The sequence below is a fragment of the Lates calcarifer genome, linkage group LG4, assembly GCF_001640805.2.
Source record: "Lates calcarifer isolate ASB-BC8 linkage group LG4, TLL_Latcal_v3, whole genome shotgun sequence".
NCBI lineage: Eukaryota > Metazoa > Chordata > Actinopteri > Centropomidae > Lates > Lates calcarifer.
Window position 1 is genome coordinate 20,236,816 of NC_066836.1, and position 20,276 is coordinate 20,257,091.

A 20,276-nucleotide genomic window follows, 5' to 3' on the forward strand; every position below is an offset into this window, starting at 1 on the left:
TCTGGAGACACCTCTCCTCTCCGTTGCTGGGGTAACCAAGGTCTGATAGATAAATAGGTTCTTCAATAGGTTCTTCACATCTATAGATGTTGAATATAATATGGTTATACTATGGAAAAGTGTGGTGATTGGAATTATATATGTCCTGTTAACTCAGACATCCTCAGAACTTTGGTGTAGCACTACTCTGTCTCTGTATTGTTCATCATTCTTCTCCGTCGACGTACAGCTTATGATAAGTACTTCTGCCTGAGACATCTGAATACCTGCTGATTGTCTTTTCTCCAGCTCACAAGATTTCTCTTCTTACAGTATTCAGACAAAATGTCCCAGGTATATTGCTACATATCATGATATTGTAGCCACATTTTAATGTTGTGGTTGGTCAAGGTACAGCACATTCAAGCTATTTTATATACTGTTGCATGGTCTAATTTAAATTTTAACAATGTATCATATGTCACATGCAGATAGTTTAATATGCAAAGTAGCTAAAGCTGTCAAATAAAAAGTACAACATTTCCTTCTGAAAGTGGCAAAGTAGTATGAATTACCATAAAATTTAAATACTTAAGTATAAGCACAGTACTTGGGTAAATGTACTGCCTACCACTGCTTACAATCAGCTTGTGATATGTTTTCTAGACTATACCGCTCTTGTTTGCACTGGTAGGAAAACAGGCATCATGGCACCATTTTGCTATATATGCAAGGTTGCTTATATCATTCTAAATATGAAAATGTTTCAGAGCCAGAGTTTGAAAGAAACAGTGTGAGGAATGGTGGCAAAGATGATAGAGGAGCTTTTTTCCTTGATATTTTAATCAGGTTTACATACTCTGTGAGACTGAGGGAAAGTTGTGATACTTTTACTTAGTCTGATGCCACAACTCACAAAAAAATAAAATCTATTTCAAGTCTCTAACAAGAGAGACAAACAAATCCAGTTTTTCACAAAGCTAAAGGGAGTGTCTGGATATTGAGATTTGTCATGGAACTTTACTGGCTGGAAATAATTAGTTCTGTCAAAGTTAAGTTTCATTTCAGGGATCTGCCTGCACCGCTGCAGGAGCAAGTTCAGTTTCAATTCCGAGCGCTGCACTACATTTTTCCAGGAAATGGCTGACCATAAAAGGCTTTGAAGCCGAAGCAAAAAGCAAGGGACTTTTGGGACATCCTTGACACCCTTCACAGAGCAAATTGAGAGGCTTGGAATAATTGTTTGTTAATTCAGTGGCTTAGAGGGCTGTGTGTGGAAGCTTAATCCAACAAATGAAGACTGGACCAAATCCAATGTGTTCAGGCATCAAAATCAAATAATTTCATTGTAGCTTGCCAAACGAATTATGTGCATCCACGGGGGGAAGGCACTCAGCAGTTGGTTGCTTGGCAGAATAGGCTATGAAAAAGATGGCTGCCACCAAAATAATAAAAACAGGAGATATAAGAGTAAGAATGACATGTTTTACCTTTAAGGAACATTTTTGGGAAATGAGGAGCTATATCTGTACAGTAAATACTGAGCTACAGCCAATAATTAGCTTAGCATAATATGCAAGCGCCCTGTATCTTGGTTGTTTAACATGTACAAAATGTGGTTGTGTTTTTTGGGGTGGTGTGTGCCCCCATAAACATGTTAGTTAGTAAACTTTAATGGTGCTGGGGGGTTACCTTTGGACAGATCCTAGGTAGCTGTTTCCCCTTTTCTCCAGTCTTTGTGCTAATGTAAGCTAACCAGCAGCTTCTTTTTGCTTCATATTTACCATATAGATATGAATAGTATTAATCCTCTTATCTAACTGTTACCAAAAAATAAATATGCTTATTTTTCAAGGTCTTGATTTCTTGAATATCTTGAACTTTTGGAGGTTTACTACACAGAGGGAGCGTTTGAAAATATAAATAAATCATATTGGGATGTCAGAGAGTACAAAAGATATTAGCAAATGGGTCACCTGATTCAATTCACAATAGGTTTTACAACTTCTCACACATTATGTATTAGGTAGTAATAAATTCAACTCTACTAAAGTGTTCTCAACCTTGTAAAAGTTGTCATGAGGTTTTACAGAGCCACAGCGAGTACATGTTGTTAGATGCTTGCTGAGAGTATCCCTGGCACCTACACGGTTAACATCTGGAACATCTGGATCCAACTTGTGGTCACATGACCAATGGGAAGTTGCCTTTGCGGAACCTGCAGTCTGTGTTTATACAAGGGAGGGAACTCACTTAGTAAACCTCAAACTGACGCTGAAACATTGAAACATGCCACAACTCTTAATAGTCACCCTCAGCCTGTTACCATGGATCCCAGGTAATAACTATGGCTACTTAGGTTACAAATGTTGTACAGTAAGACTTTGTGGCTGCTTTTGTCTGCAGCTAATTGATGAAAAAGTAGTTCATATACTGGTTACTGTCTATTCTGCAACCCCCCTCGCTTTATTATTGTGCTTTTGGCAGATACTTACCATGTAAGATGTGTCTTATGCTCCACTTATTTTTACTATTTAATGACTTTTGTGTATTTATCATTTGTTGAAGACAGACTAATGATTTTTTGCAGGAGCCAGAGAAAGCTTTTGTGTGTTTTTTAAATCTTCCAAGCTTCCGTACTGTTTGCCCCCTGGCAAGAGTATGTTTGATGTTTATTTTGTCAAGTCTTCAAAAAGCTGTTATATTTGTCCCCCCAAATCTGTATTATGGGGGGATAATCCAATTCTGGAATAAGAAGAGGGAACTTAAAGTGGGAAGTGTGTTTTATTACAGAGGAGAACTCAAAGTATAAATGTGGTACAAGTATTGCTCAAGGCCACTTTCCCCATTCCCAGATAAGAAATGTCCACTGTGAGTAAGTTCAATTCTGACTGCAGCGTGGCTGAAAGTTTAAGTTAACTTAAAGTGTTCATCTTTCAATCATCTGCATTTTCCATCAGCCATCCTCTGTGGGGTAACTACCGTGGAAGAGTTTGCAGTCCTGGAGGGTCGATCCCTCACAGTCCCGTGTCATTATGAGCCTCAGTATGCCGGCTACGTGAAATACTGGTGCCAGGGGAGCACGAGGGAGTTCTGCACCAGCTTGGCCCGAACAGATGACACCCGTTCGGCCAATATAGCTGAGGATAAAGTGAGCATTCTTGACGACAAGGTCCAGCTGGTGTTCACAGTGATCATGAATGGCTTGAAGGAGGAGGACTCTGGGTGGTACATGTGTGGTGTTGAGATAGGTGGTGTATGGACTGCTGATGCTGTCGCATTCACCAACATCAAGGTCATTCATGGTGAGTAATGGAGTGATTTTGAAGTCATCAACCATTATTTATCCCTGAAGAAAAAAAAAACATTTTCATGCATTTCAAATGCTTAGATTACAAATCCAAGGTCTTATTATAAATTGATTTCTTTCTTGCAGGTATGTCAGTGGTGAACAGCCGACTTAGTGGGGAAGAAGGGAGTTCCATCACAGCTGAATGCCTCTACAGTGAGAGATACAGGTATTTGATTATCCCATTCATTGTATTACAATTCAGTTTTATGGTTCTTACCAATCAGACCATGTGGAGACCTCACTGTTAAAACACCATTTAGAAAACAGAAATAAATAAATAGAGATCTTCAATCCAAGTCAAATGCTGACAGACAGTCAGCCTTCACTGACTCCCCTGTGACCACTTGCCAACAGAGAAAGTGGGAAGAAGTGGTGTCGGAGTGGAGACTGGAGCTCCTGTCTGCTGACAGATTCTGAAGGAAGCTACGAAGACACTTCAGTGGCCATCAGTGATGACAGAACTGGGGCTTTCACCGTAACCTTAAAGAAGCTGCAGATGAGAGATACCGGCTGGTACTGGTGTTCTGCAGGACAGCAGCAGATAGCCGTGCATGTGCTGGTCACACCACGGCCTACGACTAGTAAGTTGCCCAAGAGCCCTTAAAATGAAAAAAGTCTCGTATTTATTGGAAAAATCTAGACAAATCACTCAGCTATTCCTATTTGATTATTTGATTAAGCTGTACTGGGCTAGACTTTATGTAAAGCAGTGTTGACTTATTGTCTTTAGCACTTGGGGGCAGTGGAGCGAGCAAACATAATGTTGCCATACTGTCAGTTTATAAAGTTGAAATGTCAGAAGTTTTAGCAAAAAGCTACACATCTACACATCCAGACAGCAACATTAGCATTACATTCAAATAGTGTTTCTGGCCTCCTGCTGAATGTAAATCCAATATCCTTCTATGATACTATTCATATTCACTTTCCCTATAGCTTTGTCTTGAGAAAAATAGTCAGCTCATTAACTACTAAATGTTCCACTATGTTCACCAGCTAGCTAACTGTGCTGTGTGGTGCTATGCTAACCCAGTGGGTTTTATCAGAGCCTTTTTGCCCCCAAAAACAGGAAAAGAAAAAGAAAAAGGAAAAAGAAAAAGAAAAAGAAAAAAAAAAAAGGAAAAAGACAAGAAGAAGAAAATAAAGCTGACTGCCATGACTGGAAACAAGGTTCATGAGATCAGTGAGTGTGAAACAACATGGTAACGCTGCAGGCTGGATGACCAAAATGGCGAGCTTAAAGCCAAATGCTCAATAGAGAGCCAACCTGGAAGCTCACCTGGTAGAATGTGTATCATGTTTCAAGGTCCTTACTGCAGTGAAGTTCCAGTCTGGGAAACATGTATGATTGAGTGACTTGCCACTTGAAATTGTGAAATGTCACTTAAAACTATTCAAACCAGGTGATGTAAATATGAAAGGAAACACAATTCTCTGACTGCATGGCCTTTTCCCCATGTCAGTTTGTAGCTGCTGATATGAAAAATGGCCCAATGCAGCTGTAATGATCAATATGTGTTTGTGACAGATGGCAGAGGTTCTCAGGTCTCCAGCTGTACAAGGTATTGATTATTACAAGCCACTTATCAAGAATATTGATGATAGAACGCTGTAGGCACCGCGCTACTCTTTTGCTTATAATAGTACAACATTTTTCAGTTCTCTGTATGTTATCTTTATCCTCAGCAGCAGTTTCTGTGACATCCCCTCCTACACCAAGTCAGTCTGTTGCAAACCTGCCTCCACCCAGACCCATCAGTAAGGAGTCCTGGAGCAGTTACCCGTAAGAGTGAAGCACTTTGTCTTTTCCCACATTGTATGTATTTACTTTTTCTCCTGAATTTACACATAAAGTGCCAGTCCTTTACAGCGCCTTCCATGTTTGATGTGTTGCCGCTTATGGATGTTTATCTATACCATCATGATGGAGTTCACCCAAGTTCAGCTCAGCCGAGCACAGATAACGATCTTATCATTCTTGCTGAGGAATATCTATCCATCAACATCTTGTCTGTCATGTTACTATGTAGCAACGGATGCAGTATAAACCTGAACTCTTTTTATGCTGGAACATCTGTTCAGACCACTGCATGTTTGTGTTTTAGTCACATCTTGGAGCCTTTGCTGGTGTGCTCTTCTCTAATGCTCCTTGTGGGCTTGGCCATATTGGCAAGAAAGATGTGGAAACTGCACAGTAAGGCAACGTCTCTCTCTCTCTCTTAATTTTTGATATGAAATCTGTGCAGAATCATGCCATTAGCCTCCTATAAAATATTCTTAATGCATTATATATACATTATATTATAATATGATATATTTGAGTAAGGTCTGCATTATTATTTGTGACTTAAAGATCCTGACTGTACATTTTACAGAGCAGGATCCTGTGCTAAGACAAGTCAGGGAGATGAAAGCAAGGCACAATGTAAGCTCCCATTAACATATCTGTCACTATTCTATTACACACTGTTTGAAAACACTGTTATCAAAGATATGCTTTAGTGATTATAGTGCTCATTTTTCTTTTTCTCTCCCACAGAAATATTCAGGGGGTGACCTGCAAGATGCTACTGTCGTTTTCATTAACAAGGATTCCCAGGACATACACATGTACTGAGTGTGTCAGTAGCCAGTAGTCAGTGCATTGTCTCTCCCTGTTACTGAATGTAAATTTTGTGCTGGTTCACTGCAAGAACACATTCTCTTTCCAGTTTCTTGTCTACATTACACACAATTCCACATTTAAAGACATTTATGATGTTTACTGCTCGCTACTTTCCATATGCAACTAGTGTATACATACTCCTCCTGTGTGACCAATTTTCCACAATATATTCATGTGGTCTTCAATTTAATTTGGTCAAAATCAGGGCCATGACCACCACTAATCACACTGATATCATGTCTGCAGTAGCCTTCATTTTTTTCTTTTACAGCCAAAAACCTGCACATTAATTTAGTCTGATATTTAGATTCTGTATACATGAAAAAAGGATTTTTGGCCGACAAAATAAGCACATATAGGATTCATTATTTCTACACTAGAGTTTTATTTATGAGGCAAAATGAACACTTAACTTTAGGTCTGTAATTTCCTGATAATTATGTTTCATGGAAAGAACGTATTCATTTTGGACTATGGAATAATAGAGTGTTAATGATGTTATTGTTATTTAAGTTAAACCTGTGATAATACTGACTCATATGCTTTGGCCTGAGTTTTTTGGTCATTTGAAGGCAGTAGAGACAAGCAAACACAACGATGAGCTATTATCACCATTTTAGTATACAATGAACTTGTTAGCTAATCGCACATCCAGCAGATGCTGAGCATTTAATAGGATTGTTGTTTGTGTCCCCCTCATGAATGTAAGTCCAATATTCTGTCAACTTTTACCTCTGTCTTGGTGTTTTGGTCTCCTCCAACAGGGAGGAGATATCTGGCCCTTTAGCTGCTAAATGCTAGTTCCTAACCTTTATGTAATGCTGGAGGAAAAATAAGAGCTAAGGGAAAGAGCAGAGCCTGAGAAGTAATTGATTTCCAAGGGAACTTCCTTGAAACTATTCCATTTTAATGAATTGTGTTGAAAATATTATTGAACAGCTAATCCAGCTGCAGTAGTCATGGACATTTACCACTGGGCTGTGTAAAAGACGGATTTAGACAAGATGGTGGAAATTTTGTTGTCTGCTCTAAATTTCTATCTGTTTTTTCTGACTGTTGCAAATAATTAGGTCCAGTGTGAATAAATAATACCTGTAAGGCAGTAAATAGTAAGCCCGGAGGACTGACATGAGCACATTTTTAGTTTTTGTTGCTTCAGATTACAAAATAATTAAATGGCCAATTAATATTTACACATAGATGCAGTCTGTTTGACAGAAAACATCTGGTAGCAAGCTCTGATGATATTGAGCCTTGTTATGAGACATACTTATTTTAAGAAACAGAATATATTAGAATGAGTTCACAAATTAACTCTGAAAGAAACAGCTCCACATTTCATGCTTGAACTGTCAGTTCTCATACTGAGCCTCATATGATGTGTTAGAATTGTAAATTGAACAGGCTAATGAGACGACTGCAGCATCTATGTGACCAACTAGATCTTGGAATTCTTAGTAATAGCTGTGTCTCACCTTCATATTCTTTTTTTTCTGGTATACAGAAAAACATGATTTGTAAAAATAAAATTCCAGAGATTCAGTGTTCAGTGTTTGTTGTGTCATGTTACTGATATTTAAAGCTTTCATTGTAATATTTCTCTTTATAACAGCCACATAACATTATATTTAAGAAAAATGCAATGCTGGAAGCAATGTAATGATGAAGGTGGCAGAACAAAGCATTGACCAGTTTTTATTTGAATCACAAGAACCTCCATTGTAACCACAGCAAATTGCTATTCTGCATTCAATTACTTGCTGTTGATGATGTCGACTGAGTCATCTGTACAAATATATTTATAACTTGGTTCTGGGAAAACTTCCATTTTCTCTCTGCATATTTCACAGATATCTTCTTGAAAGCAATAGATCATACAATGTATATCTGCTGTCTGCTCCTTATATGTACAGAAACTGCTCCATGCAGCCACATTAAATAATCTGCTAAAGAAATGCAAGTTGAGAAATCTGATATCTCTGACAGAATTTTTAAATGCCATGGTAAATGACCCCTTTGTCAGCTTTCTCTGTTCTTGGCTTTAGCCTTGTTTCAGTACTGTTACCTGTTTTTAGTATTGCTTAATCCATGACTTCAATTTGTCTGCAACTTTTTATGCTGCACTCTTGACTAGGTTTCTTTTGCAAAAGAGGTTTCCAACTTCAATAGGATTTACAGTATATGGTTAAGTGAATGTATCACTCGGTTAAATTAGAGCAACAGGTCAGAAACATTATAACACTGGTCATTCTAGAGTATATGAATAGGATTTTTTTCATTCCATTATCATGAAGCTTTGTGTATAATAGCTTGTATGCCTGTAATTACAATTGACAATGTCCATTTGAAAATAATTTCATGTAAAATCATCCTCATGAATAATCAAACAGGCAACTTGGTTATTTTTAATCTTCAATTAGATTAATTTTTTGTGTGGTAATATAGTTATGTGGAAAAACTTTTTTTTTTTTTTTTTTTTTTTAACTAGTTTTACCAGAATCCTAAATAAAGGTAAAATGACAAAAGATCCTTAAGAAAGCCTCTGTAAACTGTCAGAGTGTCAGTTTCACCTTGGGTTTAAAAATTTTTTTTAAAGAATTTTTTGAATATTTTATGAATTCTATTCTGTTCTACTCTTTGTAGCCCACTCTGGTCTAGTTGAATTTCACAGTTGTCTCAGTGCTACAGGGACTCAGTCATTAATCGTAATGCATCTCATGCGGAATCAGTTCAGCCACTAGATGGAGGTCAACCCTGTATGAAATATGTTCTTTCCGTTATGTATTGCTGGTGTGTGTGCGAGGGATTCTGTGTCTACTCATGCACAAAAAATATTCCTTTTTTCCTCATAAGACATCACAGGCATTTTGTTACAAAGTGAAGAAAAGCAGGAGCCGTCACTACAGGGCTTTATACAGAAAAATGGGGTATTTAACCATCATTCATGCATTTTTGCAATTTCTTTTGTGTGTGTGTTTTCATTCAATATGAAAATATTCCAATTCTTGCTCTGACATGCAAACATCCCCTGGGTCTTGCCATTTGAGGGCACAGACAATCAATACATTTGTACTCACCTTGTGCGCAGCTGCTGCAGATAATAAGGCATCAGTGGGAAGGAGGGCCAGGTTAAAGGATAAGCGACTCTTCCATGCTCTGTCACAACTGGTATGAAGGCCAAGCATTGCACAGGCGTACACGGACCCCATTAAATACTGCACTATTCTTGTTCGCCCAGACCCAAGTGGACTGGAGCATTAGGATGCTGCTTAATGAGGATAAAAATAACCATATTACTGACTATAAGAAACATGAAAGGTTGAGACATGCTGCTGTTCTGTGGACAACGGAGACTGTCCACACACTGATATAAACAATGGAATGCCTTTCATTTTTAGCATGTTGCAAATATATAAACAATTTTATACTGTGTCTTGTTTCCACCATAAGCTGCATGGTGAAAGATGTATTATTTCCCTCAGTGCTGATACAGTAACTGCAGCACTGCAGATCTGAACCCTCCTCTGTAGATCACTGAATAAGTTGCACCCTCAGACTAGACTTCACATAGGAATTATTACTGTACTCCTAAACAATTATCATTTCATTCTCACTTCTATGAACAGGAGAACATTAATCTTAATGAGACTGGAAAGTAACTAAATGAATGGTTCGTCTGCTGTTAATGCTCCCAATGAGGACAAACATATATTACAGTTGTATTTACTTGGTTTGATCTAACCTCACCAAGGGCAGAGATGAATGGCTTTATAAAGGACAAAGACCAAAGATGCCAGTAATGTAGAGTAGTATTTACTATACAAAATTTCTGTATGTATGATACAAAGTATGATAGTATGATACAAATAATATTACAGCTGGAATGGAGTCTCAGATAGATGGTTGCAATTGCTGAGACAAACAGTTTGTAACTTCCTCTCGGGGGCAAAATGGTTATGTTGCCTGTGCCTCTGCTTAAGACCTCTTTAGTTAGTTTTGCATATTTTCACCCTCTGGATTATGCAGCCTTGACAAAAATTGTTCAGTACCTTAGGCCTACTACCTGCTGCCTAGACACTCTGCCTACAAGCTTTTTAAAAAAATGTTTTTAACTGCACAGCATCAGATGCACTACAGATAGTCAATAGTTCTCTCCAGTCAGGCCATTTTCTAAGAGCCCTGGAGACTGCAGTTATTAAACTTCTTTTTAAAAAATCTGGTTTGGATGACTCAGTAATAAATAACTATATGCTCATATCAAAGCTGCTTTTTTTTCAGAAACTTAACTCTCTCTTAGCACAAAACAATTTCTCTACTGCTTTTCAATCTGGATTTCAACCTCACCTCAAGTTTTGAGTGACATTCATCTGAGCAGTGATGCATCAAAAATCTCTTTAGTATAACTGGATCTCAGAGCTGTGTTGGACACGGTTGACCATAAGATACACTGCTCAACAGACTGGAACAGCGGGTGGGACTTTCTGGTGCTAAATTGGTTCAAATCATATCTGCAAGATAGGAACTACTTTGTGTTGATTGAAAATTCTAAATCTCAAAAAAATCTCGTGGAGTTCCTCAAGGGTCCACTCTTTGACCTCTTTCATTGAAAATCTTCACGCCCCCCCTTTCTCATATTATGGAATATTATGATATCTCTTGCCATAATTATGCAAAAGACATACAGTTCTACATTACAGTGTTACCATGTGACTACAGTCCTATTGAACAAATCAATGAGTGGATATGCCAAATTTTCAAGGAGCCAGAGACTGAAATAATAGAGACCAAGGAGGAAAGATTAAGTCAGTGCTCAGTTTGAATCCGTAGCTCTAGAATCTATAAAATCAAGCCAAAACCTTGGTGTAGTTATGGACTCTGCCCTAAATTTCAGGTCAATTATAAAATCAGCCTTCTACCACTTGCATGAATTAAAGGATTTCAGTCAACACAAGATACAGAAAAACTGGTTCCTGCATTTATTTTCAACAGACTAGACTATTGTAATGGTGTCCTCATAAATCAACCAGACAGCTGCAACTCATTCAGCATGCTGCTGCCAGAGTCCTCATTTACACCAAGAAAGTGAAGCACATTACACTGCTCCTTAAATCACCACACTGGTTTCCTCTATGTCAAAGGATAGATTTTAAAATCCCATCACTATAAAGCACTAAATGGTCTTGTGCCTAAATACCTCTCTTATCTACTTGTATCCTGGAAAGCATTCAGACACCTCAGGTCTTGTGGGACAGTTTTAACCAGTGTTTCCAGAATCAAAACCAAACAAGGTGAGGTAGTGTCTATGCTCCCAACCTGTGGAACATGTTTCCGGAATACCTGAAGTTTGCTAAAAGACTGTCAGCTCATTCAAGTCAGGGCTTAAAACACTATTGTTTGCTGCAGCTTCCCAGTAAATTACATAAAACCCTTTTAATCTTAAATCTGTTTATCTGTTTGTTTGTTTTGCTCTTTCTGTTTTTATTGTTTTTTCTCTTATGAAACCTTCAATTCAAATTCCTTTAACTCAAAAATGTCTATGAACCATCCAAAAGACTGCTATTTTTACTACAAAGCTAACATTCTTAAGACTCTCTATATCTTCCTATAGTAGTAGTCTTAGTACATGACTAAATGTACCTATCTTACAAATGAAAAAGCAACTAACGTTCTGTCCGTTCACTAAATTCCATCCATTGATGAAGACTGTGAGATGCTTTGTAGTTAATTTTAACAGCATAACAATTGTCTTACAGACATTTGATTATTAAGAATAAATAACTGCATAATACACTATAAATTGGATTATAATATGTTATAGACATTTGAGGTTTTTCAGACATATAATTGAGGCTGAATTGGATCACTTTAATAGCAGCAGAATAGCTCTTTCCTACTGACACAGTCATAGAAAATGCCAGAGGAAAAGAGACTGTTTTGACCATTTACTGATGGGGCTAAGTCAGGGTTCAGCTCCTTCAGCAATGAGGATTGTGATTTTAAATGTCACTGCCAGCATGGAGCAGCATTCCTACAATGTGGTCCAACTGGGTCAAGAAGCATTGTGTTCTCATCATCTGCAGAAAATGCATAGCGATAACAATGGGCACTGAGCATAGACAAAAGGCTGTTGTGCACATGACACTGACTATCTCTAGTTTGCCAGAAAATAGTTTCTCAAAGGTCTGGACCTATTTGTTATTTTAACATACAATGCACAAAATGGAACTCAGCTGGATAAAATCATCTTTTCAAATGAGTTGCTGCCTCTTAAAATGTTCTTGGAAGAAGACAACTTTCAAATCTGGAAATTTTAACACCAGTACAGAATTGCCTTCCATATTCAGAGACAGAAAGACATGAGAAGTACAATCATATACCCTTGAAAGTACATAAAGATTATTGTTACTTCCCTTAGAGTCTGACTTTGACAGTCTGCTGCGAGTCCTGTGTGCTCACTGATAATACTGTCTTTTGGAATTTTATCAAATATATATGAATCCTTAATATTGGTTATTTGCATTTAAAAACCTTTCTGTTCCAGAGAGAAGATTCACTCTCTGTACACTGTGCACTGCTGACAGATGCTGCATCTACAAGGTGCTATCAAACTCCTAAAATATCCTGCATGGTGGAATAAATTATCACACTTCAATTAAAATATTTAATTATTTAGAACAAAAACTTACAATATGACTCTTGTGGGATAATTGCCTTAGGGTGTATTATATGCCTAACATCTACAACTTTTGGTAGGGAGAAGATGTTGAATAAAATAAAAAGCGCACAAGGATCAATAGCTATTTCATGCTTCTATAGTACCATTGACACTGTACAATTCATTGCTGCAACAACTCAATTTTGACCTGCTCTCAGTGCTTAAGGGGATATTAAGGTGAATTTGATAATTTAGAGGCTGATGATGCCCCTGGGTTTTCTGTTACAATAAAAAAAATAAAAATAAAATAAATAACACAGAGTAATTTTCAGTGCTGACTTATCACGAGTGCAAACCCCAGCCCAGTGGGGGTCTAATGTTTTCTGGGACAGTGCACTTTCTATAATGCTCCTGTTTCACTCTCTCATTGCAGAACTACTGTGAAGCACACATTTGTAGCATTAATGTGCAGTGAGTTGTATGATGCTGTTTGTATTTATGATTTCTAAATATTCATGTCACTGATATCATTCACAATTTACCACCAACTGTTTTACCACAGGGAAGCTAGAACTGCTCTCATAGGCTAGACCTGAGAAGACTGCGAGGCTGCAGCCACATTAGGAGCTGAAGCTGTACATTGGCACAGTAGTGCTTTAAGCTAAACGCTAATGTCAGCATGCAAATATGCTCACAATGAAAAGACTAACATGCTGATTTAAAGCAGGTATTTCAGCATGCAGTTTTGAGTGACATTCATCTGAGCAGTGATGCATCAAATATCTCTTTAGTATAACTGGATCTCAAAGCTGTGTTGGACACAGTTGACCATAAGATACTGCTCAACAGACTGGAACAGCGGGTGGGACTTTCTGGTGCTAAATTGGTTATATCATATATCATATCTGCAAGATAGGGACTACTTTGTGTCAATTGGAATTTCTAAATCTGGGCAAACAAAAAAATCTCATGTGGAGTTCCTCAAGCGTCCACTCTTTGAGGAACTCTAACATTTTGTAGCGCATTCTCTGTGGGATAGGGATATCTGTATCAAATTTCATGGAAATCCATCCAGTAACCATTGAGCCATTCCACTTAGAACCAGGTGGCACTAGAGGAGAAGTCAAGGGATCACCTATAAATAGGCTATTCACGGTTCATAGAAGAGAAAACCTAACAAAACTTACTGGATAATTGGATACTTTTACCTGTTGGTGGTGTTAGTAAGTCCAGGTATCACCAAAGTCATTGGTAGTCATCCTCCAGAGTCCATGAATGTATGTACCAAATGTCTAGTAGTTGTTGTGACATTTTAGTCTGAGCCAAAGTGGTGGAAAAACTGACTGACAATGCCACCCACAGATGTACTGACAGATTAGACTCATTTTTTTGCACTGTCATTTTCAAACAGAATAAATTACAATTCGTACCAGAGTATATAACTGAACTCTTCAAGTTGTATAACTGTTTTTTGTTGGTCTCCAACCAAGAGAAGTTTCTGGGTCTTAAGCAGCTAAATCTCCACTCACCAGCTAGTCACTGACTTTGCCTGTCATTTGGTGCCTTGCAAATAGCATTCAGTGGGATGAGATGGAAGTAAAACGGTAAAGTTTTGGGCCATAAAACCAAAACAACAAGATACCTGAGGTGAACTGCATTGTTAGGTGGTAGTTCTCTTTGGGTTTGTCACCACGTGTGACTACTTTCACACAGAGACACTGACATGTTTCATTTCTAAGGCATAGTCACTGCTGTCTTGTCAAAGCCTCAGTTTATTCTTTTAATGCTATAGTTAATGCTATAGTTTGTAAAATTGAAGGATCGTATGACACTCTGAATGACAGCTCTCCTTGCTGCCTAGATAAACTCAAAAATGTCTCTGATCAATTGAAAAGACTGCTATTCTTCCTACAAAGCTAACCTTTTAAAGATTTTCTATACCTTCCAATAGCTATAGTAGTACACTTACTACATGACTAAATGTACTCACCTTACAAATGACAAAGCAATTGACATTCCAGTTAACTTGTCTTAACATATGGATTATGTTCCTGCCCATGCCTCATTTGTTTCAGTGGTCAGCATCACATTTAGTGGAGCAGAGGAAGACAGTGTCATTGTTCAGTGTTCAGTGGTTCGATACTTAGCAGTTATCAGAAGCGCTGCCAAGGTCTACAATCCCATACAGCCACTCACATTTCATCGTATGACATTCACCTGCTGAGGGATGATGGGAAGGAAGCAGGCACCGTGACGGTGAGGGATGAAGGACACATGCTGGTGATAGAGTATCATTTACATCAATGCCATAATGACAGCTACAGGTCTCACACACATTTTATGCACAATCTGCTGAAAATAATGCAGTGGAAACAGTTTTACACTTTACCACCACATGCAGTACTTTGCTTTTTTTTTCTGTCTGACGTACCCCCACAGTATCATCACCAAACAGATGTGTGATGATTAGGGCTGGATACTATTTAACACATAAATAACATCAAACAATTGAACTTAGGTTTAGCTTTGTCAAGTTTGCATGTGTACTATTACCACTGGGCATTTAAACTGTGTTTCCATTACTTTTAGCTAACTAGCTTTTACCTGCTAGATAATTTTAAGTAATCATTTTAACCATTAATCTGACGCAGGTTATTCAAAAATGTATCCATTACTATTGTGTTCCAGCTGTTAAATCATTCTAGCTAACTATTGAAACAATTTATCCAAGTTATTTCAACTGTGTGCCACTTACCTTTAACCAACTATTTCAACTGTGTATTGGTTAATTTAGCTTTCTATTTGAACTATTTATCTACTACTTCTAGTCACAACCATTTTCCATTTCCAATATTTTAGCTACTTATCCATTCATTATGGCTAAGTATTTGAACTGTTATTTATTGCTTTGAGCTATCACGCATTATTTGCCTACTGTTTCAACTTCTCTGCTCTCCAGCTAATGTTATGGAAAACATCTTCTGGAGACTACACAACAGTGTAGCCCTGAAAGAAAAGCATCAGAGATTACACAGCTATGCAGCCCTGTATCAGTCCCTGTCCTTGATGGGGCGAGGTGCCCTGTCAGCTTACTGACATGTGGAAAAGTACTAAGCATATGATATTTCATAAAGCACAATTGTACAAGTACAACACAAATGGGCAAGAGTATTACAGGTAGCATTCAGGTTTTACAGAATTTCATGGGGCAGAGAGGAGAGCTGTCAATATATTGACGTCTCTGTCTAATTCAATGATAATGAGTGCTTTTTCAAACTGGTTGGAAAACAACAACTGCCCACTCTATGCAACATATCCCATCGCAACAAAACACTGTACAACTACTGTACAATAAGTAGCCATGAAACATCAAACCTGCTGGGACTATTAGGAAACCAAACAGGCAGTACTATTATGACTGCTTTCACGTTGCATTGCAAAAATTAATTAAAAGATGTTTTTGCATTTACTTTCTACTCTTTTCCACGGATGACCAATTACTGTGATGTTTGTGTTATGCAGTACTCAGGTTCTTTAGCAATGAAAGCACAACTGAAAAAGATGAAATTGCACTGCAGATATCAAACACGACACTCAGGTTCAGCATGATTCACTGACTCACTTTCTCTCTCTACATGACTCTGCCAGCCCTGTAGGCTTTCTGTGAAGAGGAAAGGAGAGAAGTTTTCCATAGATTTAGATTTTGGTTGTCTGTTTGACAGACTTATTGTTGCCTTAAAAAATATATAGTTTTGACGTTTTTTTTTTTTTTTTGGTGTTCAGTCATGTAATGCTGGAGGTGAAAAATCACATAAAGTCCATTCATGCCCTGAATAGAAATGATCATGGATAAAATTCTACATTCAAGAAAACTTGAATCAACTCACAAAAGGTAGACCTTTCTCTGCAGGTGCACACAGTGACAGTTAGTCTATATTTTATATCAATAACTGTTAAATATGAAGATTTTACTAACCTCCCAGTGACTGATATAATTTCAATACCATGCAAGGCTGCATTTGTCCAAAAGAGAAATGCAAGGACCAGGTCTGAGCACAAAGTTAGTGACACTGAGCATTAGACAGAATGTTGTATCAAGCTTTCTTTTACGAAAAGCCATTGTTGAGGACACATAGAAATACATCAATAATTCAGACCCAGATATTTCATATTTGACCTCATAGAGAAATGCATTCCCTTGTGTTGAACCAAGTTCGAAGAGAGATGAGAGCAGATACTCGAAAGAAGGGAGATGGGTAAAAAAAGAAAAAGAAAAAAAAAGAACACCATCAGTATGAGAAACATGAGCTCTCACTCTTCTCTGCTGCATCCTCACTCCACATGTTGATTGATGGGATCACAGGCAACCTTCGGGTATTAAAAGGGAAACCGAAATCTGATTGGTAACACACCCAGCAATAAAGATTGCACACTGCTGCTGACTTTGTGTTAGATGTCTTTGCTTCTTCTTTTTTAATGAAAATAATTTGTAACACTGTTGTTCAAATTTTAATGTTGACAACTGTCCTTGACTGTCCTTGACTTGTTTTAGTACCCCAAACCATAACTGTAATCTCCCTTACAAGCATACAAAACACATTCAGATTAAAAAAAAAAAAAATGAAATAAACTATAAAACATGCTTTCCAGTATCTTAAAAAATTAAATCTGCAGCTAAATACCTGTCGGTTGAATAATCCACTTACATCACCCATATGCAATGACCTATGTGGCATTACAAAGTGCTTGTGCATTTTGAAAAAGGTAAAACGTTGTGTGCTTCCTAGTGGGGTGCTCTTAGCAGCAGCAGCAGTACATTAAACCTTGACTTCCACATTACAGCTATCATTAGTATTATTTTTGCATAATTTTCTGGCTGTTAAATCAATTATGGAAGTCTCTAATCAACAGCTCACGCCTGCAGGTATACTGCTGGGGATCTTTGAAAATAATTTCTAGTGATTCTAGGAGGCACACACTGTATAAAAATTAAACAACAGTTTTGTGCATGTGTATTCAGTCATAAAGGAGCTGGACAAAATAACAAACATGTCTGAAAATGACAGTTTAGTCCCAAGAAAAACAGAACATATTGACCATGGCCATATTTGGATTTAGTGCAGGATTATTGTACCATCTTGTTCATGTTTCTGTTGTTTTGTCTACCTGCTGTGAGAGAAGGTAAGACTCAGCCGGTGACAGCAACATTAGTCTGCTTACTTATAGGTACCAAATCCAACGTGCCCATGACAACCATTGTAAGCAGGGCTGTGTTGGACATGTAACAGTGCAGCCTGAGGACTGTATCACAGTAGGCACAAAGGAAATCCATTTGCTTCATAGGACGGCTGGAATAAGAGTGTTCCACATTTCATTGTGCAAGATAGGCTGCATAATACAGCTTCATCTGTGATAAGGAAGTGTTGTGATGGGCTTTGGTCAGGTCTGTGTTTTTTTTTTTGTTTGTTTTTTTCTTTCATTGTTTGGGAGTGTTCTGTTTTTGTCCCTGATATTAGCTCAGCTGTCTGTGGTGAGGCTACTGCTGTTGAATCTGTACATACAATGTCATCTGGAATTCACTGCAGAGTTTTCATAGAAATGTCAGTCAAAAACATCCCACTGAGCCTGATCACTCTTTCAAGCTAAAGCCTGGTAGGCACTACAGGATGCCTCTAACACACTATGTAAGAGGTAATTTATTCCAGGCAACTGGCACCCTCAATTCCTACCATACTGTGAGTTGTTGTTATGCATTATGTGTGTGTGTATACACATGTTAACATCTACATGAAATGTGGGCAATAAAGTTGCCTTGTACTACATCCTAGTCTGTTCTGATTTACCACCGCTATCATTTTGATGTTCAGAGCAATAGTTTGACATTTTGGGAAATATGTCGATTCTCTTAATTCTGAAAGTTACATGAAAAGATGGATACAACTTTCATGTCTGTTTATCAAGTACAATGATAGAGCCAGGAGATGATTAGCTTACCTTAGCGTAAAGACTGTTACTACGAGGAAACAGCTAGCTTGGTTCTCAAAAATATACCTATCAGCTCCCTAAATCCTAATAAGTAATACTATGGTAATACCTTTTGATTCCTTTGAAATTTGGGTCCATGTTGACATTATTGCACCATATAATTTGTGCAGATCCATGCTGCGAACCTCTTGTTCTATCATACCCCAAAGGTGTTTAGATTCAGATCTGGTGACGGGGGAGTGAATGAAGTTCACTGAACTCATTGTCGTGTTCTTGAAACCAGTTTGAGATGCCTTTTGCATTGTTACATGATGCATCATCATGCTGGAAGTAGCCATTAGAGGATATGTGGCCATAGAGTGATACTCATTGCCAGCAACAATACTCAGATAGGCTGTGACATTCAAACCTTGATTGATTGGTATTAAGGTGAGCTTAGAAAACATTCCTCACACTTCTGACCCTACCATCTCTGTGCAGCACAAACCCAAATTCATCAGAGCAGTTGTTATGTTTTTCCAGTCTTCAGCTGTGCAGTTTAGTTGAGCCTGTGCCCACTGCAGCCTCAGATTTCTGTTCTTGCCTGACAGGCATGGAACCTGACATGATTTTCTGCTCATCCACCTCAAGGTTCGTCACATTGTGCACTCTGAGATGCCTTCCTGCTCACCACAGTTGTAAAGAGTGGTTATCTGAGTTACTGTAGCCTCCCTGTCAGCTCCAACCAGTCCGACCATTCTCCTTTGACCTCTCTCTTCAGTGAGTTGTTTCCATCCACGAGTGCATGAAAGTCCCAAAAGATCAGCAGTTTGTCCAGCCATCTGCACCAGCCATTTTATACACAGCAATGCTGCCACAGGATTGATGGATGGGATAATTGCATGAAAAAGCAGCAGGTGTACAGGTGTTCTTATTAAAGTGCTTGAATGTATGTATACACTCTCTCTCTCTCTCTATATATATATATATATATGTATATATATATATATATATATATATATATATGCGATGGACTGGCAAACAGATTAAAGGTCAGTGCTTCAATGTTCCACTATACAAACTGTTTCCACTATACAAACATTGTGCTGATGCTACAAATGGCCTATGACAACCAATATTAGTTTGTGGTGGGAAAATGCCCTTCAGTTGTGTTCCTAATTGAGTTCCCATTAAATAACTGTGGGCTTTAATAAAGTTGTTAGGATACAGCTATATAAACTAAAATAGCAGACATTTTAAAAGAATATTGACATGCTTTTGAGAGAGAATCAATATGGTTCTTGGTTTTGGTATGAAACGCATTTCAAAACACATTTCCAATGGCACTCTCCTATCTTGGTCCAGGAGTAACTCTAAAAGCACACCCAATACTACGGTGCTTAGCAGCAGAGAGGGAGAATAAAGAGTTTATGAATCATGGACCTCTCACAGACTGACCTCCACACAGTGACTGAAAGCCACAGTCTCTCCATAAAAACACATCTTTCACACTCTCCCGCTAGGTCTCATGAGTTGAGGAGAAAAAAAAGGAGACAGGGAAAAACAATAAGCTTTTATAGCACATTTTGACTATAGATTGAGCAGAATAGTGCTGTTAAAACAACCTGCTGACCTTGTGAGAAATAAGTTGAATTACTGAA

The 20,276-nt window shown here is 38.0% G+C and overlaps 1 protein-coding gene across 2 annotated transcripts; it reads left to right on the plus strand.

The window, feature by feature from the left end:
- The first annotated feature begins 2,181 nt into the window (after nucleotides 1-2,181).
- On the plus strand, nucleotides 2,182-7,545 carry pigr (polymeric immunoglobulin receptor). 2 transcript variants are annotated; one of them, XM_018677553.2, is made up of 8 exons: nucleotides 2,182-2,317; nucleotides 2,940-3,284; nucleotides 3,416-3,497; nucleotides 3,686-3,912; nucleotides 5,018-5,114; nucleotides 5,437-5,525; nucleotides 5,707-5,756; nucleotides 5,871-7,545. In XM_018677553.2, the coding sequence occupies exons 1-8, from the start codon at nucleotides 2,269-2,271 to the stop codon at nucleotides 5,946-5,948; spliced, it is 1,017 nt and encodes a 338-aa protein (XP_018533069.1). In that variant the 5' UTR covers nucleotides 2,182-2,268; the 3' UTR covers nucleotides 5,949-7,545. The 2 variants fall into 2 exon arrangements, with proteins under 2 accessions (XP_018533069.1, XP_018533070.1); XM_018677554.2 differs by having other exon boundaries at nucleotides 5,021-5,114.
- Nucleotides 7,546-20,276: the final 12,731 nt, after the last annotated feature.

What these genes read in the sequence shown, in the direction of transcription:
- pigr (XM_018677553.2), top strand. Translation starts at nt 2,269, where the DNA reads ATGCCACAACTCTTAATAGTCACCCTCAGCCTGTTACCATGGATCCCA. An exon ending in AAAGATGTGGAAACTGCACA is followed by an intron (nt 5,526 to 5,706) that starts GTAAGGCAACGT and finishes TACATTTTACAG; the next exon opens with AGCAGGATCCTGTGCTAAGA. An exon ending in AGATGAAAGCAAGGCACAAT is followed by an intron (nt 5,757 to 5,870) that starts GTAAGCTCCCAT and finishes TCTCTCCCACAG; the next exon opens with AAATATTCAGGGGGTGACCT.